General features: G+C 59.1%; 3 protein-coding genes across 20 annotated transcripts; 1 reads left to right on the forward strand and 2 right to left on the reverse strand.

Annotated features, from left to right (window-relative positions):
* Window positions 1–1,550: 1,550 nt before the first annotated feature.
* ROBO3 (roundabout guidance receptor 3) lies at window positions 1,551–13,086 on the forward strand. Of its 8 annotated transcripts, none has more exons than XM_048328784.1 (26): window positions 1,551–2,012; window positions 3,726–4,052; window positions 4,768–4,925; window positions 5,436–5,556; window positions 5,631–5,769; window positions 6,316–6,443; window positions 6,524–6,648; window positions 7,107–7,278; window positions 7,369–7,580; window positions 7,801–7,882; window positions 7,967–8,135; window positions 8,222–8,388; window positions 8,618–8,742; window positions 8,823–9,042; window positions 9,123–9,235; window positions 9,337–9,817; window positions 9,897–9,920; window positions 9,990–10,023; window positions 10,104–10,207; window positions 10,288–10,497; window positions 10,587–10,737; window positions 10,806–10,973; window positions 12,306–12,412; window positions 12,493–12,570; window positions 12,644–12,751; window positions 12,832–13,086. In XM_048328784.1, exons 1-26 carry the CDS (start codon window positions 1,865–1,867, stop codon window positions 13,044–13,046), a joined length of 4,086 nt encoding a protein of 1,361 aa, XP_048184741.1. In that variant the 5' UTR covers window positions 1,551–1,864; the 3' UTR covers window positions 13,047–13,086. The 8 variants fall into 8 exon arrangements, 7 of the variants coding, with proteins under 7 accessions (XP_048184741.1, XP_048184742.1, XP_048184743.1 ...); XM_048328785.1 differs by having other exon boundaries at window positions 9,337–9,508; window positions 9,632–9,817; window positions 9,897–10,023; XM_048328786.1 differs by having other exon boundaries at window positions 8,621–8,742; window positions 9,337–9,508; window positions 9,632–9,817; window positions 9,897–10,023.
* An 18-nt stretch (window positions 13,087–13,104) lies between these two features.
* Window positions 13,105–21,563, reverse strand: ROBO4 (roundabout guidance receptor 4). Of its 11 annotated transcripts, none has more exons than XM_048328798.1 (21): window positions 21,093–21,563; window positions 20,943–20,987; window positions 20,575–20,853; window positions 20,359–20,497; window positions 20,157–20,284; window positions 19,328–19,440; window positions 19,014–19,233; window positions 18,817–18,938; window positions 18,059–18,230; window positions 17,829–17,979; window positions 17,559–17,746; window positions 17,024–17,200; window positions 16,650–16,941; window positions 16,011–16,565; window positions 15,771–15,941; window positions 15,651–15,680; window positions 15,471–15,620; window positions 15,261–15,401; window positions 14,840–15,180; window positions 14,584–14,721; window positions 13,105–14,487 (listed from the first exon to the last, which is right to left on the reverse strand). In XM_048328798.1, exons 1-21 carry the CDS (start codon window positions 21,319–21,321, stop codon window positions 14,342–14,344), a joined length of 3,927 nt encoding a protein of 1,308 aa, XP_048184755.1. In that variant the 5' UTR covers window positions 21,322–21,563; the 3' UTR covers window positions 13,105–14,341. The 11 variants fall into 11 exon arrangements, with proteins under 11 accessions (XP_048184755.1, XP_048184754.1, XP_048184753.1 ...); XM_048328797.1 differs by having other exon boundaries at window positions 15,651–15,683; XM_048328796.1 differs by having other exon boundaries at window positions 15,471–15,590; window positions 15,621–15,683.
* Window positions 21,564–21,666: 103 nt separating this feature from the next.
* On the reverse strand, window positions 21,667–28,000 carry HEPACAM (hepatic and glial cell adhesion molecule). The gene is made up of 7 exons (XM_048328802.1): window positions 27,517–28,000; window positions 24,958–25,299; window positions 24,457–24,738; window positions 24,256–24,349; window positions 23,639–23,712; window positions 23,482–23,552; window positions 21,667–23,389 (listed from the first exon to the last, which is right to left on the reverse strand). Exons 1-7 carry the CDS (start codon window positions 27,599–27,601, stop codon window positions 23,102–23,104), a joined length of 1,236 nt encoding a protein of 411 aa, XP_048184759.1. The 5' UTR covers window positions 27,602–28,000; the 3' UTR covers window positions 21,667–23,101.

Consider the following 28,000-nt stretch of genomic DNA (forward strand, 5'->3'; position numbering starts at 1 on the left):
GTAGGAGGGGAAACGTAGCAGCTTTAAAGATCCCAGCATTGCCATCAATTCCTGTCCCAGAGAATTATTCGGGTAATAGTTGGATAAACCTGTTATTCCATGGATAATTTTTCTTTTTTTTTAATCCTACTGAGAAATCCCTGTGCTGCCACACTGCCAGCAGGAGAAGCGGAAAAGCTTTGTGCTCCTGCTAAATTAATATTTATTTACTTTCTCCACTCCCGGCTCCAAGGGACAAATGAATAATGCATTGCCCACTGGACACCTGGCAGATTCGGTGGGATATGGAGAGCCCAGAGGAAGCTGGTGAGGCTGAGTGGTCCAGATGTGCACCTGTGTGCAGCCTCAGCACAGCTCTGGGTGTGAAAAAGCCAGCCTGGGCAAGCTCTCCAGATGTGTGCTCACCTTGTGCTTCCAGATGTGCACAAATGGAAACCACCTGGCTCTCCAGATGTGCTGGAGCATTTCTGTGCCTTCAGCCATGTGCCCAGTTGTGACATCAGGGACCTCTCCAGCTGTTGGTGTGAATGCAGCTGCATCCCCCAGCCTGCCCAGCCCTCCCAGATGTGAACATCCTGGAGATCCTTGGTGCCCCAGATGTATGTGGAAAAGCCGCCCCCCTCACCAGCTGTGCCCCAAGAATCCTCCAGATGTGAACGCCCGTGGGGACCCAGATGTGCAAACGTGTGGGCACATTTCATCTGCTGCTGTGCGTGCAGATGTGAGGCCCCTTCTCCCTCCCAATATCCCAGATGTGCATACCCAGACGCATCCTGGTCCCCCCCCACTGCCCCTTCTCCTCCCCACCTCCTCTTTTTCCCTGAGCCCCCTCCAGGTTCCCCACACTCCCGACTTCCCCCTTTTCCCCACTTTCACCCTATTCCAAGTGCCACCGTAACAAAATCCCTTAACGACTCCCCCCTGCAGCCCCCCCATAATGAACCTCTCTAACGAATTCCCCCAGACGTGACACCCCCCCGCTCCAAGGGGGCTCGCTGGAGGAGGCTCATTGCTTTCCACATCAGCCCCAACACATTAATTAAGTGGCCAGTTGCTACTTACGGATTCAATGGCACCATGTGCTGATTCCTTCGTGTTCCCCCCCCCCCCCCCCGCCCCCCACATATTCAAGGCCACTGGTGGTCCCAGCACCCCCAAAGTGTCCGTGCCCCGACCAGCACACCCCCGGTGTTTGGGGTGTGTTACCCACTCGTGCGGGGTGACGCTGCCTTTCAGGGTTCACTGAGGGGGGGGTCCCGGGTGGGGGTTAACAGCAGCCCCATGTGGTGTCACTTAATTTGGGGTGAAGCCAGGGAGCTGCTCTGTCTCTTCCTTCTCCTCCCTCCAGCCCTCGGAGCCCCGTTTTCCTCTGCCTCCTCAAAAGTCACCACAGTTCCCCTCCACCATGAAGCCCTCACCCCATACGGGACACCCCCCGCCTTCGTCCCCATCCCGCTCCTCAGGGACGGGGAGGGAACACAGGGACACCCCCATTACCCCGCCCCAGCGCCGCCCTGGCCCGTCCCCCACCCGGGGGGCGGTGCCGCAGGCTGAGCCGAGCCGTGGTGAGCTGAGCCGGAGTGAGTCGGGCTGGGCTGAGCCGCGCTGCACTGAGCCGCGTCGGGCCGGACTGAGTCGGACTGGGCTGAACCGAGCCGGACTGGGCTGAACCGAGCCGGACTGAGCTGAACTGAGCCGAGCCCAGCCGAGCAGAGCCGAACTGAGCTGAGCCGAACCGGGCTGAGCCGGATCGGGCTGAGCCGGGCTGAGCTGAGCCAGTCTTAGCCGAGCCAGTCTTAGCCGTGTCGTGCAGAGCCGAGCCGAGCCAAGCCGATCTCAGCCAAGCCGAGCAGAGCCGGGCAGGATGCTGCGGTACCTGCTGAAGACGCTGCTGCAGATGAACCTGTTCGCCGACTCGCTGGGAGCCGACGGCTCCAACTCCTCCTCGCTCCTGCTCGGCATCAACCGCTCCATCGCCGCGCTCCACCTGCCCGATCTGGCCCCCGGTAACGGTACGTGGTCCCCGGTCTTTCTGTCCCCCTGTCCCGGCGTTCCTGCTCCTGCTCCAGCCGGGATGCTGGAAGTAGCCCGCAGCCCCCCAGCCCCAACTGGGACCCCACCAGCACCGACACTGGACTCCCAGCCTGTCCCCTTGTCCCCAAACCGGGACCTGCCCCACGTCCCAGCTCCGGAACTGACCCAGTGTTCCCACACCAGCCCCGCGTCTCCAGTCTGGGACCAGCTCTCTGTCCCCAGACCAGCTCCGGGGAGTGATGTGGTGTCCCTAGATAGTCTCCACGACCCCAAACCGAGACCAGCTCACTGTCTCCAAGTCAGGACTGTCCCGCTGTTCCCAATCCAGTCCTGTGTTCCCAAATCCTGAACCTCAAGCAACCCCTTGTTCCCAAACTGTCCCATGTTCCTACATTTACAGCTGGGACAGATATGGCATCTGCAAATTGTCCCCATGTCCCCAGACCAATCCTCAGACCCCAAACCAGGGGCAACCCAGTGTCCTTAAACAGCCTTCATGTCCCCACACCTATCCCCAGTCTCCAAACCAGGACCAGCCCCATGTCCCAAAACTGTCCCTGTGTGCCCAAACCAACTCCCAGACACAACTAGGAGAGACTCCATGTCTCCAAACCAGTCCTGTGTCCCCAAGCCGATCCCCAGACTACAAACTGGAACTGGCTCCATGTTCCCAAACTATCTCTACATTCCTAAACCATCCCAGTGTTCTCCAACCAGCTCCGTGTGCCCTAATCCTCCCCATGTCCCCAAACCAGCCCCATGACCCCTAGCTGGGACAGAGTGGGGGTGAAGGAGGGGTGAGGGAGAGGGTGTCTGCCTGAATTTTGACTCCGTTTTCAGCTTCTCGCCTCTTTTTTAGTCTGAAAATCCCCCTCCAGCTGGCCCTGGGTGGCTGGTGAGGGGAGGGGGTGTTCCCAAACCCCATAGGACCCCCTTCCTCTGCATAGTCAGCCGGGCACAGGAAGGGGCCTGCCCTGACCCCCTGCTTGTCCCAATTAGTCACCGGGCCCAGCTGCGGCTCCCTCGGTCCCTGCTGTGCCCCCCGGGGGTACCCAGTGCCCTGCAGCATTGCTTCCATCCCCATGGCAGCCACATCCCATCCCCATGGCAACCCCATGGGCACCCCAAATTGCAGTCCCCTTATGCCTGCAGCCCACCCCAGGATGTGGGGGAACAGGGGAAGGGGATGTGTGCACAGATACCTGTGAGTGAGCATTAATTATGCCAGCATTAATGACCATCCATTAATTCCCATGCCCTAGCAAGGGGATTTTTCTGGAACAGCCCCACAACCCCAATATGGGGCTTTTTAAAACTTAAAACTGAGCATTTTCAGCAGCCCAGAACTCTGCTACAGAAAATCAGCACTTGGCAGCTGATGGAAAACCGGGGAGAATTTAGCTGCAGCCCCATTTCCACAGGGATGCCCAGTTGGAAACTGGGTGGAAAAGGCCATTACTGGGATCAAAGCTGCTGTGTCCCACTGGCCTTGCCTGACACCCTCCCGATCCTGCTCCCTCCCCACCAGCACCCACCCCGGCATGGGCAGAGTGGGCTGGGACCTGGCCACGCTTCATCTCACCTCCTGCCTTCCGAGCAAAGCTGGGTCTGGAGCCAGGAAAGCCCCACACAAGCCAAGGATGCTCAGCTCCCCCAGCCCCCCGTCCCTACCCCTCCTATTTTTCCTGCAGGATCCCACCCTCAGCTGGAGGACACGGCTCCCCGCATCGTGGAGCACCCCACGGATGTCCTGGTGTCCAAGGGGGAACCGGCCACGCTGAGCTGCAAGGCCGAGGGGCGCCCGGCGCCGGTGGTGGAGTGGTACAAGGACGGGGAGCGGGTGGAGACGGACCGGGAGGATCCCCGCTCCCACCGCACCCTCCTCCCGGGGGGATCCCTCTTCTTCCTCCGAATCCTGCACGGGAGGCGGGGAAAGCCCGACGAGGGGGTTTATTTCTGCGTGGCCAGGAATTACCTGGGGGAGGCCACCAGCCGGAATGCTTCTCTGGAGGTGGCCGGTGAGTCCTGGCGGGGTTTGGGGGCGGAACTTGGGGTTCTGGTATCATCCCTGAGCCCAGCCTGCTTCAGTGGCAAGGGGACTTCACATTCCTGGGCTGTTCTGCCAAGGGAAAAGAGGGCAAAAAAAATTAAAATAAGGGGAAATAATTGGAAATAAATAAAGTAAGTGAAAAGAAATGAAAATGAATTCAGAGAAGTGAGAAATATTGGAAATAAGTGAAACTAAGTGAAAACAAATGTAAAAAGAAAATAAGTAAAAAGGAATGAAAATAAGAGTAAGGAAGTAAGTGAAAATGGATATAAATAACAGGAAAGAAATTAAACCATGGAAAAAAGAGAAATTAAATAATGAAAGTGAAAATAATTGAAAGTAAGTGAAAATAAATGAGAAATAAAATAAGTGCAAATGAGTGAGAGAAATGAAAATAATGAAGAACATGAAAACAATTGGAAATAAATGAAAATAAGTGAAAATTACTGAAAAGGAGTGAAAATAAATGAAAACATGGGTAAAAAATTAAAAGAGGCGAATATAATTGGAAACACATGAAAATAAATGAGAACAAATGAAAAGATCTGAAAATATTTGAAAATCAAGTAAAACAGATGAAGATAAATTAAAATCTGTTAAAGCCAATTCAAGCCAAAGCAGATGATGCTCCCCACAGCCCGGGGGTGCAGGGCTGGGGGCCTGAGGCCGCTGTGTCCCCGCAGTGCTGCGGGACGATTTCCGACAGCCCCCCGGGGACGTGGTGGTGGCGGCGGGAGAACCGGCCGTGCTGGAGTGTGTCCCGCCCCGCGGCCATCCCGAGCCCAGCATCTCTTGGAAGAAGAACGGGGTCCGGGTCAGCGACAAGGACGAGCACCTGACGGTGAGGGGTGGGGGGCCAGAACTGGGGTGGAGGTGATGCAGTGGAGATGTGGAATATTACAGGGATACAGGAGGTAATGGGGGTGTGGGGTGTGATGCGGTTGTGGGTGCAGTGAGGATGTGGGGTGCAGTGAGGATCTGGAATGTGATGGGGATGCGATGGGAATGTGGGATGTAGCAGAGAGTTGGATGTGTGATGTGATGGATACAGGATGAATTGGGGATGGGGTATGGATATGGGATGCATCGGAGATTTGGGATGCAATGGAAACATGGGATGTGATGAGAGTGTGGGTGCAATGGGAATGTGCGATGCAATGAGGATATAGGATGTGATGGGGGTGCAGAATGCAGGGGGGATGAGAGATGAAATGAGGGTGTAGGATGTCATGGAGATATGGGATGCAATGGGGTGGAGGATGCAGTGGGGATGTGGGATACAGTGGGGATGTGGGATATGATGGGGATGCAGGATGTGATAAGGATCTGGGATGAGCTGTACTTCCTGCAGATCCGCGGTGGGAAGCTGATGGTGGCCAGTACTCACAAGAGCGATGCTGGCGTCTATGTCTGTGTGGCCACCAACGTGGTAGGGGAGAGGGACAGCGAGCCGGCCGAGCTGGTCGTCTTTGGTGCGTGGGGATTTAATTTTGGGGGTGTCAGGGAGGTGGGTGCTATCCTGGTGGGACTGACGGCCACCCTGCAGAGCGCCCAGCATTTGGCAAGAGGCCCCACAACCAGGTGGTGCTGGTGGAGGGGACGGCGGAGTTCGCCTGCGAGGCGGTGGGGGATCCGCAGCCGGCGGTGCGCTGGCGCAAGGAGGAGGGTGAAATGCCGCTGGGAAGGTGAGTAGGGGGCGAGGGGGGTGGCTGAGGAGCACCAAGGCCAGCCAGGGTTCTGTGGTGCAGCCGAGCAGCATCAGTGTGTGCCAGCCTGGTGTGCTTGGAGCACCTGCCATCCTCATGGCATCAAGGAATTGCTTCCCATAACCCTGACACATCCTCTGTCCTCTGCACATCCTGCATCCCTATCGCATTCCACATTCCCATCCTGCCACTTCTCCATCACATCCCACATACCCATTGCAACTCAAATCCTCATTGCATCCTGCATCTTCTTTGCATCCCAAATTCTTATCGCATCCCAAATCCCAATCGCATCCCATATCCTCACTGCAACCCACATCGCCGTTGCATCCCACATCCCCATCACATTCCACATCTCCACCACATTCCACATCCCTGCTGCATCTCCCATTTTCCTTGCATCCCAGATTTCCTGTGCAGCCATCATATCCCACATCCTCACTACATCCCAACCCCATGGCACCTTACGCCCTCCTGGTGCCCCAGCGCTCTGCTGGTGCCACAGCCTCGCTGGGTTCCCCCCAGGTGGGAGGTGCTGCCAGACAACACCCTGCGGATCAGCCGGCTGCAGGTGGAGGATGAGGGCACCTACACCTGCCTGGCTGATAACAGTGTGGGCAGGTCGGAGGCGTCGGGCACCCTCACTGTGCACGGTAAGGGGGGCCCTGGGGAGCACCCTTGGGTGCTGGTGGAGTGCCCAGACAAGCCCTTGTCTCTCCCCACACTGCTGCAGTGCCCCCCCAGCTTGTCACCGGGCCCCACGACCAGGCTGTCACCCCCGGCCAGAGCGTGACTTTCCAGTGCCAGAGCAAGGGCAACCCACCGCCCGCTGTCTTTTGGCAGAAGGAGGGGAGCCAGGTCTGTCTCCTTCCCTCATCCTTGACCCCACACCCAGTGACAGCCCCATCCTCATCCCAATCCCATCACCATTTCTGTTCCATCTCATCCCCATTATCATCACAAACCCCATCCCAGTTCTACCCCATCCCCATCTCATCCCCATCCCAATCTCATCCCATCTCAACCTCACACCAGTACCAATCCTTATCCCTACCTGTCCTCATCACCATCCCATCACAGTCCCTAGTCCATCCCTGTCCCCATTCCATTCCATTCCATTCCATTCCATTCCATTCCATTCCATTCCACTCCATTCCATTCCATTCCATTCCCAATCCCCATCCCAATCCCAATCCCCATCCCATCCCCATCCGCAATCTCTTTCCCATTTCCACCTCTAACCCTGTCGCCATCTCAACCCCCACATCCCATCCTCCCCCTGCCTCATCCCCCCCACTAATCCCACTCCCTCTCAGACCCTGCTGTTCCCGGGCCAGCCCCCGATCCCTTCCAGCCGTGTTTGGGTCAGTCCCAGTGGTGCTTTGACCATCGTCAACGTCCAGCCCAGTGATGCCGGCCACTACCTGTGCCAGGCTATCAGCGTGGCCGGCAGCGTCCTGGCCAGGGCAGGCCTGGAGGTGACGGGGGGTAAGTCCAGTGCCAGTGAAGAACTGGCATATTCAGTGTATGAGTGACACCCACCCCACCAGCCGGCAATTCCCGTTTTTCTCCCTGTAGCACCCACTGGACTCCAGCCACCAGTGATCAGCCTGCTTCCCGCTAACCGGACAGTGCTGCCAGTGGGGGCCACAGTGCGGCTGCCTTGCGGCGTGGGGGCCCAAGACCCCCCAGGCAGCGTGGGGTGGCTGAAGGATGGCAGTGCCCTGGTAGGTGTCCAGCCCCGTGCCAGCCTGCTGGAGAACGGCACCCTGCAGATCACCGGCCTCCGGGTGAGCCGGCCCCGGCAGGGGCACCCATGGGGGTGCTGCAGGGAGGGAGGGGGCGGTGGGTGCGAGGGGTGCAGCAAAGGGAGGTGGATGCTCAGGGAGGTGGGTACAAGCAGTGCTGGGGCTCAGGGGGGTGGGTACAAAGCGTGGTGGGTGCTCAGGGTGGTGGATGCCGAGGTGATGGGTGCTCAGGGTGATGGGGCAGGAGCTCTTCCCCCTGCAGGTGAGAGACTCCGGGCTCTATGAGTGTGTGGCCACCAGCCCGGCGGGCGAGACACGCTGGGGCAGCTCCTTGGAGGTACAAGGTGGGTCATGGAGATCTCATTGCAGCAGGGCCACCGTGGCACTGGGAACAAAGCCACCCCAGACCTCCATGCATCTCCCTGCAGGTGATGAATCCGACCTCTCCCTGCCTTCCCCTGCACTCGGTCTCCTCCCTGGGCCACCCTCCGCCCCTGTGGTCACCAACGTTACCAAAAGCAGTGTCACCCTGAGCTGGAAAGGGAACGAAGACAGCGGTGCCACTGATGTCACCTCTTACATAGTGGAGGCTTTCAGGTATCACACAAGCCTCTTCTCTGGGTGCAGGGATGATGTGGTGGCCTGATACTACCCTGTCACGAGTCACCCCTGTCCCCTGGCAGCCAGGCAGCGGGTGGCCCATGGCAGACAGTGGCAGCCGATGTGGAGAGTGAGACCCACACAGTGAGCGGCCTCGTCCCCGACTCTGTCTACCTGTTTTTGGTGCGGGCAGTCAATGCCTACGGGCTCAGTGACCCCAGCGGCGTCTCGGAGCCTGTGCGCACCCAAGGTGAGATCCAGCAGTGACATCGGTGGAGGTGTCAATGAATCCCCCACCCTTGGGCCCATCTCCACTTGGTGACACCAGTGGAGGTGCCCGTGCACCCAAAATCTTTGGGTCCATCCTTGCCCAGTGATGCCAATGGAGTTTCCCGTGGACCCCCAATGGGTATGTGGCTTCTTCACTTGGTGACACCAGTGGAGATATCCATGGATCCTCCACCCTCTCATGTTTCCAGCAGACACCAACCCCACGCAGCAAGGGCTGGACCCTGAGCAGGTGCAGCAGGAGTTGGCGCAAGTGGCTGTGCACCTGCAGGAACCTGTGGTGCTGCCACTGGGCACTGTCCACCTCTCCTGGACCGTGAGTGCTGAGCCTCGCTACTGGTACAGGGCTCCCAGTGTCAAGCATCCCCCCATGCCACCCTTCCCTCGGGTCCTCAGGTGGAGCGCCAAGCACCCTTCCTTCAGGGCTACCGGGTGCTGTACCGGCGGCGTGGTGGGCACTGGGAGGAGGCGCGGACCGTGTGGGCCCCAGGGGAGCGGGGAGCCCTGCTCACCGAGCTGCGCCGGGGCCAGGACTACGAGGTCAAGGTCCGACCCTATTTTCATCACCTCCATGGTCCCGACAGCGCTGTGCGTGCTCTGCGCACCCCTGAAGCAGGTGAGTGTAGGGATGGAGGGGACAGTGTGGGTCCCCGGGGACAACCTGGAGGTGGTACCCCATGTGTCCTTCACTGGCAGCCCCCAGCGCCCCACCGCGAGCTGTCAGCGTGGCTGGGAATGGTACCAGTGTCCGCATCTCGTGGCAGCCACCACCGCCGGCAGAGCAGAATGGTGTCATCCGTGATTACCGGGTAAGGGTGGACAGCAGCAGGGATGTGGCAGGTCCACTCTGTCCACCATGTCATGGTGTCCTTATGGGTGTTCCCCATCTTTTCCTCCTGCTCCCCACCAGATTTGGTGCTTGGGCAATGAGAGCCGCTTCCACATCAACCAGAGCGTGGAGGGCACGGTGCTGGCGACAGAGTTGCGGGGACTTGTCCCCGGGGTCCCTTACCGTGCTGAAGTTGCCGCTGCCACCAGTGCAGGTGTGGGTGCCCGCAGCGCCCCTGTTCCCATCCACATTGGTGAGACCCTCATTGTCACAACTTGCACCCATGGGTGGGGCATGATGGGGTCACCCGCTGCAGTGCTGGGGATGGCTCCTTGGCACCCCGCCGGTGTGTCCCTCTTTCCCGTGTCACTTGCAGCCCCCCTGGTGGAGCAAGATGCGGGGCCAGCAGGTGGGAGCAGCTTGGCTGAGCATTTAGCAGAGGTAGCCAGGCAGCCAGCCTTCATTGCTGGTGTTGGTGGTGCTTGCTGGGTCGTTCTCGCTGCCTTTGCTGCTTGGCTCTACAGCCGCCGCCGGAGGAAGAAGGAGCTCAGCCACTTCACTGGTACAGGGGGGTGCTACCCCTGGGACCTCTCACCCCTCACCCATCACCCATCAGCCACCCACCATCCCTCTCTTTACAGCATCCTTTGCCTACACACCCACCGGTAAGCCCATAGGTGCTGCGGGGTCCCAGTATGGCCTCTCGCTGCCCTCACCCCCATCTCTCTCCACAGTCGCCTTCCCGGCTCCAGTGCGCAGCAGCCCCAGGTAACCCCCCTGGCATCCCCTGCCCTCCCCAGGACCCTCAGGGCTGACCACCAGCATTCCTCCACCCCCTCTCCTTGCAGGGCAGCTGCCGGCGGTGGTTACCCGTGGCTGGTGGATGCGTGGCGTGGTGGCGGCACAACCAGTGCTGCCGGTTGCTTGGGGACCACTGAGAGATACTACAATGGTGAGGGGCCAGCATGGGGCTGGGTGGCTCTGATTGAGGGGGTCACGACCAACCCTGATGATGCTGGTCACCCTCTGCAGATGCCGGCATCACTCGTTACATCGCCCAGACGGAGCAGTTTGGAGCAGGGGCTGCTGAGGGGCCGGTTTACAGCACCATCGAGGTTGACAGTGAGGAGCTCTGCACCTTCCCCCGTCCCTTCTCACAGTATGGGACCTCCTATCCTGGGGGTGGTTCTCAGCCCATGGATGCTGCAGCCCCCCAGGTGCCCCGTGGCCGGGCTGAGCACGGTAGGGTGGTCGGATGGGTGGGGGCACGCATGGGTGCTCGTGGTGCGGTGCCCTTCCCACAGCCCCCCCAGCATCCCTCCTTGGCACAGGGGCCAAAGCCAAGCTGGGGCAAGCAGTGAAACCGCCGGTGGTGAGCTGGACAGAGCTGCTGCCCCCACCACCCTCAGCCAGTGAGCTCAGCCAGTGCACCCAGGAGGAGGAGAAGGAGGAGGAAGAGGAGGATGAAGAGGCAGCCGGAGGGTGAGTGTGGGGGCTTGGGGGCTGGGTGTGCTGCCCCCAGCACCTACCCTGTGGTTTCCACCCTGCAGGCTGGGGATGGAGGTGTGGTACCCTGGTGAGGACATCCCCTGTGCCACTGCTGCATCCTCACCCACCATCTCCTCTGGCTGCCGTTCCACCGCCACGCTGACACCGTCACCTCGCACCACGGAGGACATCCCTCGCCTCCGCGACTTCGATAACTCCCTCCTGCCCCGGTAGGAGATGGGCCTTGCTTGGTATGGCCGTGCCATTGGGGTCTGGATGTCCCATCGGGGTCCAGATGTCCCATCGAGGTCCAGATGTCCCACCATGGTCTGGGTGTTCCATCGCAATTCAGCCATGTTGTCACTACCCAGCTCTGCCATGCCATCATGGTCCAACAGTGTCATTAGGGTCCAGGTGTCTCATTGGGGTCCAGATGTTCTGTTGGGGTCAAGATGCCCCACCATGGTCCAGATGTTCCATCACAACCCAGCCATTTTGTCACTATTTGGCTCTGCCATGCTCTCATGGTCCAGCCATGCCACTGAGGTCCAGATGTGTCATCCGAGGCCCAGGTGTCCCACTGAGGTCTGGATGTCATGCCCAGTCATGTATTCATGATCCAGTTCCACTGTTCCACCATAGTCTGGCCTTGCCACTGGACTCTGGATCAGGGCCTGGATGTCCCACCATGGTCTGGGTGTCCCATCACAATCCAGCCACATTACCGTGACCCGGTCCTGCTGTGCCACCATGGTCTGGCCATACCATTGGGCTCTGGATGCCCAGGTGTCTCTTTGTGATTCATCCATGGTGTCACCATCCCCCCCTCCTCTCCAGCTGTGCTCTGACCGTGCTGTCATGACACATCCATGACACCGTGGGCTGACTGGGGTGTTGCAATACAGCTGCATCATCACCGGACAGGTGGGCCACCATCATCCAGCTGTGCTGTTGTGACCCAGCTCTGCCATGATCTGCCTGTGCCATCACAATGCTGGCATGTCACTGCATCCAGCTGTGCAGCTGCAGTCTAGATGTCTGGCTGCAATCCAGCTGTGCTATGACCCAGCTGTGCAGCTGCAATCAAGCTGCATGGTTGCAATTCAGTTGTGCCATGACCTAGCTGTGTCATGGTTTAGCTGTGCAGCTGCAATCTGCCAGTGTGCTTGCAATCCAGATGTGTGGTGATCCAGCTGTGCCACTGCAATCCAGCTGTGTGGCTGCAATCCAGCTGAGCAGCCTCTATCCAGTTGTGCTCCAGATGTGCCATTGCAGGCCAGCCATGCTATCACAACCTTGCCAGGCCGTGGTCCCCACCCTAGCTGTGCCATTGCTGCTCCCCTTTGCCAGCCCAGCTGTGTGGCTGTGATCCAGCTGTGGCACTTCTATCCAGCTGTGACGCTTCAGCCCACCTACACCAGTGCCATCCAGCTGTGACAGTAGCACATGGCTTCTCCTGGCTCTGGCACAGCTCTAGAGGGCTTGTTCCAGCACTGTGGTGGCCACTGAGCCCCCATCCCGCTCTCCCCACCCTGGCTTCACTCCACCCCCCTCTTTGCCAGGAGAACCCCCCATGGCGCCAGCACCCCCTCACAGGCACCCAGTCCCTCGGTGACTCCGGATGCCAGTGAGGGCCATCCACCCCGAGCCCGCTGCCCTCCTGGCACAGGTGAGCCCTGAGGGGCCAGTTTGGGTGGGTGGGAGCCTCACTGGCTATTGGGGGGGCTGACGCTGCCATCCCCCACCCAGGGAAAACCCGCGGGGTGATCTCCAAAAGTCGCCTGAAGCCCAAATGCAGCCGCTACCGCCGGGAAAAGCAGATGGGAGGTGAGTGGGAGGAAAAAATAGGGAGTTCAGGAGGCTCAGGGGAGCTCAGCCCTCTCCTCTCCCTCTGCCGCAGACCTGCCGCCGCCGCCGCTGCCGCCGCCAGGCGAGACCCCCGGCCCCTCTCCGGAGCTGGAGCCAAGCGGGGCTGAGCGCAGGGTCACCCATCGCCCGCCCCGCGGCGGTAAGCCAGAGCCACCCATCGCGCGACAAAAGGGCTGGGGGTGTCACTGCCGAGCCCCAACCTTGTCCCCTCCCCTGCAGATGAGGTCATCCCCTACAGCAAAACCTCCTGCCTGCCCCGCGGGCAGGTGTCTGGCAGCTGCTCCACCACGGGCAGCATCTCGTCCCGCGGCTCCAGCAGCTCCCGCGGCCACGGCTCGGGGCGCAGCCGGACGCCGGGGGACCGCGGCGAAGGGACCGGCCACTGCCGCCGCCCAGGGGCCCCGTTTCCCTGCCCGCCGCAGGAGAAGCGATAAAAAGGGAGGGCGAGTCGGAGACAGAGTTGGGAACATGGGGATGGGAACACAGGGGACGTGGAGGGATGTTCTTTAATTTCTGAGTGGCTCTATGGAAATGGGTTGCACAGAGCTCGCGGCCAGTGGGCATCGGCGTGAGGGGGGACAGGGATGCTTGGGGTGGGGCAAGGGCAGTCACAAGGAATGAGGACCCTGGGGAGGAGCAAGGATGCTCAGGAGGGACAAGGAAGATGCTCAGAGAAGGACATGAACCCTGGGGACAGAAACAGTTGGGATAGATGAGAATGCTGAGGAGGGCTGAGGACGCTGCGGAGGGATGAGGAGGATGCTTAAGTGGGGCAAGGATCCTGGAGACAAGGATGGTTGGGAGGAACAAGAATACTGGGAAAGGACAAGGATGTCTGGGAGGGATGAGGTGGTTGAAAAGGATGGGGACAGCTAGGGGGGACAAGGACAAAACAGATGGATGAGGGTGCTGGTGAAGGACAAGGAAGGCTGGGGGACAAGGATGCCTGGAGGGAAGAGGACACACAGGAAGGACAAGGATTCCCAGGGGCTGAGGATTGCTGGAGGGAAGAGGACACTTGGGAAAAACAAGATTGCTTGGGAGGGACAAGGACAGCAGTAAGGGACAAGGAGGATGGTTGCAGGGGGATGACGACAGTGGGGAAGGACAAGGACACTTGGCATGGGGAACAAACAACTGGTGAAGGAAGAAGACACTCGGGAGGGCTGAGAACCCTGGGAATGAGGATGATTAGGAGGGACAAGGAGACTTGGAGGGAGCACAAGGCCACTCAGGTGGCTTGGGAAGGATGAGAACACTTGGGAGAGACAGGGGTGATCAAGGTGGGACAAGGATGCTGAGGAAGGACATGAACTATCAGAAAGCACAAGGACAGTTGGAAGGAATGGGAATGATCAGCAGGGATGGGGATGGTCAGGGGGTCAACAACCCCAGGGAAAGACAAGGACACTTGGGGTGGACAACAGTGCCTGGGCTGGACTAGGATAGTTAGTGGGGATGAGGATGCTGGGGAAGGAGGACGACACTGAGGAAGGACAAGGACACTTAGAGGGGATGCAGACTCTTGGGGAGGATGAGGATGCTGGGGACGAATGAGGAATTTTGGGAGGGGGTGGGGACACTGAGGAGGGATGGGGACACTGTGGAAGAAGAAGGACACTTGGGAAGGACAAGAACGCTGAATAAGGAGGGACACCCACCCACCTTTGTGCCACCCACCCTTTGTGGGTGGCTTTTCCCAGTAAAGAGCCCCTGTTTGGGGAACTGCCTAATAAAGCTGGATTTTAGACGAGCCAAGGGGACTCTGGCCTTGCTGCGTCCTGCGCCCTGGGGACTGCCACGCTCCTGTCCCTCCTGTCCCCAGGTCACCACCTTCCCTGGCCCAGGGGCTGCCAATCCCTGACCCCTGGCCACCTGGAAAGCAAAGGAAATGTTTTCCAACACCCTGCAACAGATGACACTCCTCACCACCCCCAGTGGCCACCACCCTGGCATTGGGGCACTACGCACCGTTCTGTGAGCTACCGTTCATGGCTGCCTCTGTCCTGATTCTCTGTGGGACCTCCAGCACTTTCCACCAGTCCCAGGTGGTGGTGGGGACTCTGGGTGGGAAGACCTGCTCCAAGGGTGATGCTGGTGGTGAGGGACCTGCAGGGAAGAAGGCAAGGGGATAGTGGCATCGCCATGGTGTCATGATGGAGCTGTCTTCCTCGGGGAGCTGATGATGCTCAGGGTCAGAGAATGGGTCTAGAGACCCTTCACTCACCCCCGTAATCCCCGTCGGTGTCCTCAAGGCTGCAGCAGAGGCCATCGACAGCCACGGCCAGCGCCCGGGCAAAGCTGGCATCCAGGAGGAAGGAGCCGTCACAGGAGCTCACCAAGCTGCAGCGGGCGCTGGCAAAGTTGTCCTCTGAGACAGACCCCCAGCCGTTCAGCAGCGACCCTCCTGGCGAGCCCCTCGTTGCTGTATGCTCTTCCTCCTCATCCTCTTCTTCCTCCTCCTCTTCCTCCTCCTCCTCCTCACCTAGCTCAGAGGCTGTTGGCCCATAGATGTAGCCGTAGGTGTGCAGCGGTGAGAAAGACCGTGGTGTGGTTGGTGCCGGGGGTCTGTGGGGAACACAGTGGGGGTACCGCTGGCACCAGGGGATGCTGCCATCACGGGGGTGTGCCAGGAGGATGGGAAATACCTGCAGCAGGTAGTATCCTGGTCCATCTCCAGGACCTCAGCCACCTGCTGTTGTGTGAGGACTCCATCGCTGAAGGCTGGCGAGAGGCGCCCGGTGGTTGGGGATGTGTCCTTGGGGTACCTGGTAGCCAGGAATACGTCCCTTGGGTGCCTGGTCTCCAGTGACATGTTCCTGGTGTGGCTGGTGGCTGGGGACATGTCCTTGGGGTACCTGGTGCCCAAGAACATGTCCTTCTGGTGACCAGTGACTGGGGACACCTCTTTGGGATGTCTGGCGGCTGGAGATGTGTCCTTGGGATGTCTGGTGGCTGGAGATGCGTCCTTGGGATGCCTGGTGGCTGGAGATGGGTCCTTGGGATGCCTGGTGGCTGGAGATGTGTCCTTGGGATGCCTTACTGCTGGTGACACGTTTTCAGGGTACCTGCTGCACAGAGACATGTCCCTTGTGTGCATGGTCACCAGTGATGGATCCCTGGGGCTCCTGGTGGCCTGAGACATGTCCTTAGAGTACCTGGTGCCCAAGAAGTTGTCCCTGCAGTGCTCGGAGACTGGTGACATCTCCTCAGGGTGCCTGGTGACTGGGGATGTGTCCCTGGGGTGCCCAGTGGCTGGCAATGTGTCCTTGGGATGCCTCAAGGCTGGTGACATGTTTTCAGAGTACCTGCTGCACAGGAACAAGTGCCTTGGGTGCATGGTCACCAGTGATGGCTCCCTGGGGTACCTGTTGGCTGGGGACATGTCCTTGGCATACCTGGAGGCCAGGAACTTGTCCCTGCAATGCCTGGTGCCTGGGGACATCTCCTGGGGGAGCCTTGTGCCTGGGGACGTGTCCTTTGGGTGTCTGCTGGCTGGGGACATGTCCTTGGGGTGCCTGGTGGACAGTGACATGTCCCTCTGGCACTTGGCCACTGGTAATGGGTCTCTGGGGCACCTAGTGACCAGAGAGGTGTCCTCAGGGTGCCTGGTGGCCAAGACTGTGTCCCTCTGGTGCTTGGTTGCTGGTGATGGGTCCTTGTGGTGCCTGGTGGCTGGTGACATGTCCCTGGGGGTCCTGGGGACTGAGGACACATCTTTAGGATGCCTGCTGGCCAGGAACATGTCCTTGGGGTGCTCAGTGACCAAGGACATGTCCCTGGGGTTCCTGGTGGCCGGTGACACATCCCTGGGGTTCTCAGTGACTGGGGATGGGTCCCTGGGGCATCGCATGAGTGGAGATGTGTCCCTGGGGATCCCAGTGACTGGGGACGTGTCCTTGGGATGCCTGGTGACCAGAGATGTGTCCCTGGGGTACATGGAGGCGGGGGACCTGCAGGTGCAAGGGACATGTTGGGTTTTGCAGCAAAGGGTTGGGTTGCAGGGCACCTGTGCGGATGGGGACACCCAGACTCACCGTGTCACTGGCGGGTGCCAGGCATGGGGTGGCCTCGGTGGTGTCACCGGTGACCTGGTTACACCAGAGGCCAGTGAAGTGCTGCCCCGACGTGGTTTTGGAGAGCTGAAGACTGGTAGCTGTGGGTCTGTGCTGTCCATCACGGCAGTGACCGTGTCACCCTCATGTCCCCTTTGCTGAGGCCGCCTGGCTGCCAGACCAAAATCTGTCCCCCACTCGCCTCCACTTCCAGTGACAGGGATGTGGCTGGGGCCAGCTGTGAGCACCGGGGTGCTGTGCACTTGATGAAGCTCTGCGTGGGGAATGACGGACACAGAGCCGTGGGTCATGACCCTGGTGTCCTCCATGTCCCCCCACGTGCCCCCCACACCCACCTCTCTTGCGCACACGCTCCCAAGGTGCTGGGTTTGGGGTACTGGGTGAGGTATGCACCCCGGGGTGCCCCCCACCGCAGCACCCCGCGTCCCTGAGGGGCGGTGGGTGCTCCCCACGGAGCCTGCTGTGGTTGGGGGGCGTGGGCGGACCAAGGCTCGGCGGCTCCAAGGAGAGGGCTGGAAGAGTAAGAGAGGTCAGGGCACCCATGGGGCCATGTGTCCCCTGTCCCCTCTGTTCTTGGGTCTGTGTGTCCTCAAGTCCTTGCTGCCTGCAGACAGGCAATGGGGGGAACTATGGTGGGGGTCCCATAGCACTGGGGGTCCCAGGCATAGGGTGGGGATCTCGGGTACACTTTGCTGGTCCCATAGCACTCTCTGAGGGTCCCAGGCCTGGGCCGGGGGTCCTGTTGCAGCAGGTCAGTGTTCCATGGAACTGGCTGGGGATCCAAGGGCATCACATGGGATGGATGGGGGTCCCATGGCAGAGAGTGGGAGCTCTATGGCACCAGGCGGGGGTCCCAACCCTAGTGCTCACTGGAGGGGTGGGGGTCCCATGGCAGTGGGTTGGCATCCCAGTCCCCACGGGGCTCACTGGAGGGGTGGGGGTCCCTGCCATCACTGCCCAGGAGTCGGCTGCTGAGGCTGCTGCTGCTGCTGAGGTTTCGGGGGGCACAGCTGGGTTTCCAGGGCCCACCAAGCCACCGTGAGTCACCAGCCACCAGCCTGCAGGGCAAGAGGTGCTGTCAGTGCATCAACTCCCACCACACCAGGGACCTGCTGTGTCTCCCACCCCGTGGCCTCTCACCTGTGGCGAGCTGTGGCGTCCTGGCTGGCACGACGCTGGCAGACGAGGAGGAGGAGGGCGAGTAAGGCCAACCAGAGCATGGAACCAGCGGCTGCGATGACAGCAGGCTGCTGCAGTGCCTGGACCACCCTGCTGCTCCCCGCTGTCAGCCCTACAAGGGTCCCATCGATGTCACTTCATGTCACCACCTTGACCCCCACCCGCACCCCACTTTGCTCTCCGTCTCCTACCCAGGACACCACACGTGGCATTGCTGGGAACCCCCAGCCCTGCGCTGTTGAAAGCTGCCACCTGGACACAGAATTCGGCCCCAGGGTGTGGGAGGAGGGTTTCCAGGCGGCGGGTGGCTCCGTCCACTGTCCTGTTGGTGGGGCGCTGCCAGCCCTCACCCATTGACCAAACCTGGCAGGCACCAAGAGGATGTGTCCCCTTAGATGATTAGCCTTGATGGCCCCCCTTTAATGGACCCCCTGTGGATGGACCCCCTTGGATGCACCCCCTTGGATGGACCCCTTCAGATGAACATCCCTTGATAGACTCCCGTTGATGGATTCCCCTTGGATAGACTCACTTGGATGGGTCCCTTTAGATGAATATCCTTGATGGACTCCCCTTGGAAGGACCCCTTTGGATGGGCTCCCTTGCATGTCCCTAGGATGGACCTCCTTGGGTGAATACTCCTTGGATGGACCCCATTGATGGATCCCCCTTTGGATGGACTCCCTTGGATGAATCCCCTAGGCTGGACTCCTTTGGATGAACTCCCTTGGGTGCCAATAGACAGATGCCCTGGGATGGACCTCCACCTTGGTTGGCCCTCTTGGATGAATCCCCATGTTGAAACCCCTCCTGGATACACTCCTTGGATGGTTCTCCCCTTGGATAGACCCCCACCTTTGACAGGCTCCCTTTTTAGATGGATGCCCTTGGATGGACCCTCTTTGGCCAGAAGACCCCAGCCCTGCCCCCTTGCCCCATTGCCCCAAACCTGGTAGCCACGGATGACACCATTGTGGGCTTCAGGAGGAGGTGGCTCCCAGCTCACGACCACGGTGCCGTTCCCTGTCTCAGCCTGGCTGATGGTGACGTGCTGGGGTGCTGCACTAGGCACTGCCGGGACAGGGATGCTAAGACTCCTGGGACCCCCATCCTCCACCCAGGCATCCCTGGGGACACACAGCATACCTTCCTCGGGTATCCAGAGGTGCCTGCTGTTGCTGTCTGAGCCCTGGGTCCCTCCAGTGTAGGGTCGTACCTTGAACTCGTACTTGTAGCCCCTGCGGAGTGCAGGGATGATGGTGCTGAGCTCCCTGCCTGCGTTGTGTTGGACCCAGGAGGTGGTGACTGGGAATAGGCTGCGGTACAGCACCGTGTAGCCCACAGGCACTGGCACCGGCAGCAGCATCTGAAGGGGATGGGAAGGATTCCAAGTTAAGGTGGGACATAGGGCAGTGTCCCATCCCACCCCTCCCCTGGGGGCAGCCGAGCATCACACCGACCTGCCAGCGGAGCTGGACAGCAGCAGTGGGCAGTGCAGTGCCGTTGTCCAGGTGCAGCCGCACAGCCAGCAGGTCCCGTGGTGCAGTCTCCTGCTGGCCCGTTGCCAGCTGGTCTGTGAGGCAGAAGAAGACTAATGGCACCAAGGTCCCCTGACACCTGCCCAGACACCCACCTCAGATACCTGTACACGGAGATGCTGATGTCTACCTGGATGGATCCACTCAAATGGACCCTTTTGGACAGACACCCTTTGATGGGCCTGTCTCGGATGGACATCTCTTGTATGGACCCCTCTTGGATGGGCCCCCTTGGATGTGCTGCCCTTGGGGACATGGGGTGGGACCCCATGATACACCCCTATGATATATCCCTCTTAGATGGACCCTTTGGATGGATACCTCTAGTTCTATCCCCCTTTAATGTACTTCTACCTTGCACAGACCCCCTTAAATGGATCTTCTTGGAGGAACCAGGTTGGCTGGATCCCCTTTAGGTAGGTGCTCTTGAATGAATCCCCTTCAAGAGGACTCCCACCTCAATGCATTTCCTTAGATGGATCCCCTTACATATACCTTCTTGGATGGAACCCTTGGATGGATCCTGTTGGATGGATGCGTTTAGATGGACCCACCTTTGGAAGTGCCACCTTCGATGGATCCCCTTAAATGCATGGACCTTCCTTTGATGGATGATGGATGCCCTTGGATGGACCCCCATGGACAGACTCCCCTTGGATGACCCCGTTAGATGGACCCCGTTAGATGGATTCCCTTGCATGAACCCCAAGATGCCTGTGAAAGTGGAGGCCACGGAGGTCCCACCACTGACCCTCCACATGGAGGAAGGTGGTGGCGGCGGCGGTGCCCAGCTGACTCTGTGCTGTACACACGTACGTGCCGGCATCGGCGGACGTCACGGCATAGAGGCGCAAAGTGTGTTCCCGGTCCACCTCGTGCCTGTGGGTCACCAGCTCTCCATCAGCCTCATCCCCATGCCAGGGATGGGACACCTCCCCCCTGCCACCACCTACCTGCCCCAGGGCAGGTCACCACGCTCCTTGTGCCACTGCACCTGTGGCGCTGGGTCACCTCGGGTGCTGCAACCCAGCTCCACGGTGCTGCCAGCCACTGCCACGGCGTCACTTGGGTGCCGCACAATGCTTGGCTTCTCTGCAGAGGGACATCAAGGACATGGCACCATGGCTGGGTGTGACGTGCCCACCACCCGGGGGAGACCCTTGGCTTACCCAGCACGGAGACGCGGGCACCCCGGCTCTCCCTCTTGCCTGCCGCATTGGATGCCACACAGATGTAGAGACCGGAGTCGCTCCGCTGCGCTGATGCCACCTGCAACTTCCCCTTGGTCACCACGTACCTCTCACCTACCAAGTCCAAGGTCACCCCGTCCTTCTTCCAGGTAACGTAGGGTTCAGGGTACCCCAAGGGGGGGACACAATCCAGCTCCAATGTTTGCCCCGCTGTGGTCACCAAGTCACCTGGCTGCAGGCGGAAATTGTCCCGCAGCACTGCGGTGGGGAGGGCACATTGTGGGTGGGGGGAACAGGATTTTCTGGGGTCTCCCCACCTGCATCACCCACCCGCCAGGCGTCCTTACCAGCTGGAGCTTGGGGTGCCGTGGCCACGCTGGGGAGGCGGCAGCCTGTGGGGTGACAAGGAGGTGGGGGGATGCCAATGGGTGCCCCAAGTGGGCATGATCTCAGATCCGGGGTGGGGCAGGGGGCACAGTTAAGTGGGCTGCACTCACCTCCGCGGTGCAGGGCGGCGAGGCAGAGCCCCAGGCCCAGTGCTGTCTCCCAGCCGCCCGCCATGCTGGCCCTGGCCAGCCTTCCCGTTTCCTCCCGAGATCCCGGTTCCTCCCTGCCAGCACCGGGGCTGGATCCGGCTCCCGGATGGGGGGGTACAATAGCCGGATGCGGGGGCTGGGAAATTCCGAAGGGGGGGAAGGTGACGGTGAACACAAACAGCTCAGCCATCCTGTGGCAGTGGGAGTGCCCGGCCACGGTGGCACCGGCAGCACCCGGAGACAGTGGAGTGGGGGACACCAGCGGTTAATGAATTTAATTAGTCAGAATAAATTCCCCTCTTCCTTCGCCATGTTCAGAGGAAGACAAATTAAGAAGAAATGGGCTCTCAGCTGAGGACACCATCAATAGGTACCAGAGGGAACAGTCCAAGGTTTCCCAAGCACTTCAAGTGCCAGTTTGAGTGCCAGCCAGGTGCAGTGGGTTTGTGTGGTCTTAGCTGTCAGCCACCTCTCATGTGTCCCCACACCCTGGGGGGCCCCTGTCCCACAAAGACACCCAAGGGTGCCACCACCAGACGGGTAGTATGTTTAGTTTATTGGTTAGTAGTGCACCCCAAGCACTCCGGGGTGCCCCGGCACCCACCCCAGGTGCCCCAGGGCCCGGCTCGCTTGGCCGGCCTCTCTCTGCTTTTCATCCTAAACCTACTTCCCATGAAGGCTTGGGGAGAGACAGCGTTGTGTGCCCCAAAACCGGGGGATTTTCACAGAAAATCCTACCGTGGCGAAGGGGCAATGCTTGGGCCAGGGCTTCCAGCCCACATTTAGGGGACATTGCAGCTGGGGAGCTGGGCGGCAGGAGGGAGCCCCCTGTTCAGACTGCCTGATGCACGTATGCCCTTGGGCGAGCTTGTGTGCCAGTGCGTGTCCCGCTCCACGCACAGGGGGTGTGCCACGGCAGGCGGGCACCGCTCTCTTGCACACGCGTGTGCACGCACGGTCGCTGGGCGTGCGGTGTGTGTGCTCCCTGCGTGCGTGTGCACGCTCCAAGCATGCTCAGCTGCTCGGTGCTCGCTCTTCCCACGTGCACCACACGCACTCTTTGCACACTCACTGCAGGCTCCACGCGTGCCCTGTGCCAACACTGCAGGTTCACTCTTACGCATGCTCTGAGCACGCTCGGCTGCTCGCTTTGTGCACACTCTTTCACACACACCGTGCACACTCAGCGTGTGCTTTGTGCAAGCACTGCACACACCCTCTCTGCTCATGCTCTTTGCACACTCACCACATGCTGCATGCATGTTCCATGTGTGTGTGCACGCTCACTCCACGTGCTCCATGCACGCTCTGCATGGACTCTCTGCACATTCTGTGCACGCTTGGAGCGCACACCCAGTGCTGGCACGCTCACAAGGGCCATGCAGGTTCCGCGGACACTCTGCACACTCCGCACATACTCTGTGCACGCTCTGGGCAGTCTCAGCTGCGCACTCCACGTGCGTTCTCTCCATGGGCTCCACATGTTCTCTTGCATGCTCTGTGCATCCTCTCTTTGCACGCTGCGTGCACACTTGCTGCACACCCTCGTGCCTGCCCCATGCCCCCTGCGTGCACACTCCGAGTGCCCTCCTGCACACTCCGTGCGTGCTTTCCCTGTGCAGTGCTTGAACGCCCTCTCTACACGCTCCATGCACACCCTCTGGCACACTCCCTCCGTGCACTGATTGCATGTTCTCTCTGCACACACGTGTGCTTTCTGCACGCTCCCTGCACACTCATCCCGGCGAGAAAGCCATTAAAGCGATGCCCCAGGAAGATGGGGGACGGAAGAGGGAAGCTCTGGGTGAGATCAATAGGAAATTAGTGACTTTACGCCGAGCGGAATGATGCCCAGTGGTGGGAGCAGGGCTGTGCCGGTGTCCCCGCTTGCTCGGTGGCAGAAGCGTGGCCGTGCTGGTGTCCCTGCTTGCTTGCACGCTGCCACCAAAGCGCGCACAGTCCCCCCCTGCTCAGGCACTGATCTCCACGGCGTTGGCCTCTTCCTGCTCCCGAATTACGTGGACGCCGGCAGTCCGCAGCAGCCGCGGAGCGCCGCGGGAACGTGCCGGCGAACCCGGTGGTGACCGGTGGGTCCGCGTCGAGGCGGGTGAGCGAGCTGGTGAGCGATGGTAACGACGAGTCGAACGCCCCACTGGTCCTGGTGAGCGACCGGCTGCTGGTACTGGTGAGCTGGTGTAACCTGGTTCAACTGTGCCACGGGGTTCAGGTAGCGAATCCTCCTCCGCCTCTGGCGAGTCCTGCCAAAAGCCAAGAGTAGAAAAACATGGGACATGTGTGAGACCCTGTGCCGGGATGCTGCCAGTGTGCTACTGGTGCTACTGGCTCTCACCTTATCTTTAAGGATGTACAAAGCCACTGGGTTCTTGCGCTCGTGCTCGCCACTCCGTGGGATGCCTTCGGCTGTGTGGAAGCAAGGTGCTGCTCACCGTGCCAGGAGCATTGGTGTTCCCCCAACCCGCCACCACCATGCTGAGGCCGGCACTCACCATCGTGCTTCAGGCGCTCCTCATCCTGCTCAGTGTAGTCAGAGGTTGGTTGTGTTTCCGCTTGTCGCTTCTCCCTGGGAAGGGATAGGGGATGGGGCAGCACTGGCATCATGTTAGAGGCAATGGGGGACTGCCTGTGGGGAAGGGTCAAGTACGCAAGGAGGGAGAGTTGGGATGGGATGGGACGGGATGGGACGGGACGGGACAGGATGGGATGGGATGGGATGGGAAGGGACGGGACGGGACGGGACGGGACGGGACGGGACGGGATGGGACAAGAAGGAATGGGATGGGGTGGGATAGAAAAGGATGCAATGGAACAGAATAGGACAAGATGGCATGGAATGAGATTACATGTGATTGGAATGGAATGGAATAGAATAGAATAGAATAGGACAGGAGAGATGGATCAAGGTGGGATGGGATGGGATGGCATGGCATGGCATGGCATGGCATGGCATGGCATGGGGTAGGATGTGTCAAGATGAGATAGGATGGTATGGGATAGGACAAGATAGGATGGGAAGAGATGAAATGGAACAAAATGGGATGGGACAAGACAGGATGGAACAAGATGGGACAACCCCCTTTGTCTCCCATGTTATCCCCACTCGTACTTCTTGGAGGGTTTCCAGCAGGCACAAACTGTCACCAGGGTGACAAGAAGAAAGATGCCGCCCGTGGACAGGATGATGTAGAGAGAGCTCCGGCCTGGAGGAGAGGAATGAAGGGAGACAACCCCCAAAAAATTTTAGCTGGAAGCATCTGCAAGGGATGGCCAAGCCTGGGAGTGCAGGAGAGGAGAAGGGATGGCTTACGGTAAACAGTGAGCTTCACAGGGACACTGCGGCCATGGCTGATGGGGTTCTCCACCAGGCAACTGTAGATGTCATCGTCAGCCATGAGAACACGGGTGATGGTGAGGATCTTCTGGTCAGGAGAGAGGAGCAGGCGGGAGTCGTTGCTCAGCGGCCGCCCGTCCTTCAGCCAGGTGTAGGTGGGTTTGGTGCCATTCTCATGTGAGCAGTTGAGGGTGAAGAACTCACTGAGCTCCAGCACTGTTGAGGAGGCCACCAGCACTTGTGGCTTTGAGATGGGAACTGTGGGCAAGTAGGGGAACCATGGTGATACCATGTCTCAGCGGACAGATGGGCTCAGGGGACAGGAAGAGAGACATCAAAACCCCACCAACTTGGCTGCATAGGGTGGCTGAAACCCCCAAAACCACCTCCCAGTTGGAGAAAGCCCTCCCAAAATGTGGTCAGGGAAGACATCCCATGGATAACCCAGTCTCCACTGGATGTCCTTCTTGCCCTTACTGTCCACGGTGAGGTTGATGGTCTTCTCGCCGGTGAAAGTGTCGTCAGTGATGGACACCTCCACCTCGTAAGCGCCTTCATCAGCCAACTGCAAGGGGCTGATGAGCAGCGAGCCGTTCTCCAACACCCGGATGCGGTCACGGTAGTCGGGCCGTAGGTTGCCAATGATCTCGGTGCCGATGGACTGGACGACGGTGACAGGTTTGTCCCGCTTCAGCTGCCACTTGACCACTGGCTTGTCAGCGCTGGCGCTGGCATAGCGCACCGACAGCAGCGCCGCTTTGCCTGCCGTGCCACGGACTAGTGGCGTGGGGCTGGTGATGTTCACCCCTGCCAGCAGACCTTGGGGTAGGGAGAGACAGGGGGGTGCCGAGCATGGAGAAAACAGGGAAACCCCAAGCTGGAGTTGTGCTGAGCACCCCCAAGGTGCCCAGCTTGGCTCCATAACATTTGCAAAGGCACACGCGTGGCCCCGAAACTGTGTGAGGGGTAGGAGCCCTCCTGCACTCAGATCAATGCAACGTGTTGTAAAAATCAAAGAATCACCCTCGAAATTGCTTTGGGCATGGGAGGTGGGTCAATGCAACCCTCTGCAAAGATGCATTATCACCCCCCAAAGCTGCATTGGGGGTGGGAGTGCTCCTGCAGTCAGGTCAATGCAACCAACCTTTCTCAAAAATGCATGCATCACCCCAAAAATGCGAGGAGGAGGTGTGGATGGCAGACCTGCTGTTGCTGGGTTAATGCAATGCTCCGCAAAAATGCATGTGGTGCCCTCCAAAATGTGCTGGGCTTGGGCAGGGGATCTCCTGCACCTGGGTCAATGCAACCCGTTGCAGAAATTCATCTATCACCCCCAAAAATGCAGGGGGAGTGCTCCTGCAGCCAAGTTGATGCAACCATTTGCTAAAATGCACTCATCACTCCCAAGAATGCGGGGGATGGGAGGCAGGTTGAGGCAACCCTTGCTGAAGTTGTATCATTGCCCTGCAAAAGCTGCTTGAGGAGAGAGAGACACCAGTGCTCGGATCAGAGCTGTGCAAAGATACCTTAATTCCCCAAAAAATGGTGTGGGGGAATGATTTTGTGTCCCACCCTCATCCCCATTGGATGCTCCTGTCCAGACAAAGCCCCCTCAGACGCAAAACTGCATCGCGGGAGTCGGTGCACGTGCATTGCCCCTCGTCACTGGTTTCAAGCCAAAAAAGGCAGGGAAAAAGTGTAAAAACATGATTTTTTGGGGGAGGCGGCTCCCCAGAACATTCTCCCTCCCCAAAATACCTTAGCATCCCCCTCTTGACATCCCAGAGATCCCATCCATGAGCCCCCCATACGGATACCGTCATCCGACAGCGAACAAACCCCATATTGAAGAGGAGGGCAGAGTGGGAAAACCAGCTGGGCAGGGTGAAGCAGGAGCAAGAAAGGCCTTAAACAAGCCCGGAAAGTCATGGGACCTATTGGTATGCAGCATCCGTCCGTCCGTCCTCCCCGGCAGTGCCGCGCTCGGCCCCACAAACATGCCCCGACTCGCCAAAATTAGGGGATCCCCCCACAGGGAAGGCCAAGGCATGGGATGGGGATGTGGCCTTTAACGCATCCTTGCCCCCTCCCCATGCATGAAATCGCTGCTCTTTAACTGTTTCTTCCCTTTTTTTCACCCTATTCCAAATTTTTTCTCTGCTCTGGATAAAAGATTTGGGAGTTTGTTAATAAATCAGGGAACGTTCTCTTTTCCTACAGCATCCTTGGCTTAGGGATGGAGATCTCCCGGCCCTTTTCAATGGCTTTTGTCAAAAAAAGCCCACCAAAAATCCTCATTTTCACACTATTTTGTGGCACAAATGCCAATTTTTTTTTTTTTTAAATGCCTTGCAGCATTTTTGGAGTGCCCTGGCCGCAGCCCTGGCCGTTTTTTAGGGTCTAAATCAAAGCCAGCGAAGAACCCAGCTGGTTTTGTTTTGCATCCATCCTCCTCATCTGAAGGGAAATGGGGCCTCCCCAGGACTGCTTTTGGGTGCAAACTTTGGTAAAATGGAACAAAATTGTTGAAGGTGTTGCCAGACCTGGGATGGGGCAGTTTGGGGCTCATTGAACTCCAAAATGTGAAAATTTAGACAATAAATGATGGAGAAAACCAGGGTTGCAGTGGGATGAGGCAAGCCTAAAAATGGGGTGAAAAATGAGTTTTTAAGGAAAGCCGAAGAATGGGTAGGAGAAAAGATTTGGAGATGGTAAAAAATGAGGAAAAAAGGGGGTTCAGGGAAGAAAAAAAACTGGGGAGAAGCTCAGGGCGGGGACGGTGCCAAATCCTCCCCCACATCAGGACCCGCTTGGCTCCAGAAAAGTGTTTTCCCCAGTTTTCGTTTCCAATTTTACCCCCTTTTTCCCAGCTCCCAAGCAGAGGGTACACGCGACAGCGCGACAACCTTCCCTCCAAACCCCCCCTTAGGGTATCACCACCCTCATCACCCCCCCGGCCCTCATCCTCCATCTGGATACCCCCAAGACCCATGGAAAAAAACGGGAAAACCGTGGAAAAATGGGAAAACTCCCTACCTGCGTGCAGCGCCAGAAGCCAGGTCACCGGCAGCAAGCAGGGGGGAGCGGGGTGGCCCCGCGGGGCAGCCAGCGCTCCCCACATTTCGGGCAGGCTCGCCCCCCGAATCACTCCGCTTCCCCACTCTGGGCACGTCCCTCGGAGCTCCCGGCTTGGCGCTTTGCCCGGCTAATTTATTTTTTTCCCTTCTTCTTTTTTTTTTTTTTTTGTTCTTTCCTTTCTCAATAGAGCCCTGTGTCCTGGTGGCTTTCGCCTCCTCGGCGGCCTCGAGCTGACATTTATTTGAGGAAAAACCACTCAGATTTGCAATTTTTCCCTGGTTACAGACCCCCAGTTCCGTGTTTTCTCAGTCCCCGAGACACACTTGAGGTGGGGGACATCACCCCATCGAGCCCAGCTAAGGTTTACCATCCCCTCTGCAGACAATCCAATGGGATTTTGGGCTCTGAACACCCCATTAATCTGGGGTTTTCTTTTGGAGAG

The sequence above is a fragment of the Corvus hawaiiensis genome, chromosome 25 (assembly GCF_020740725.1).
Source record: "Corvus hawaiiensis isolate bCorHaw1 chromosome 25, bCorHaw1.pri.cur, whole genome shotgun sequence".
In the NCBI taxonomy this organism is placed as follows: Eukaryota; Metazoa; Chordata; class Aves; order Passeriformes; family Corvidae; genus Corvus; species Corvus hawaiiensis.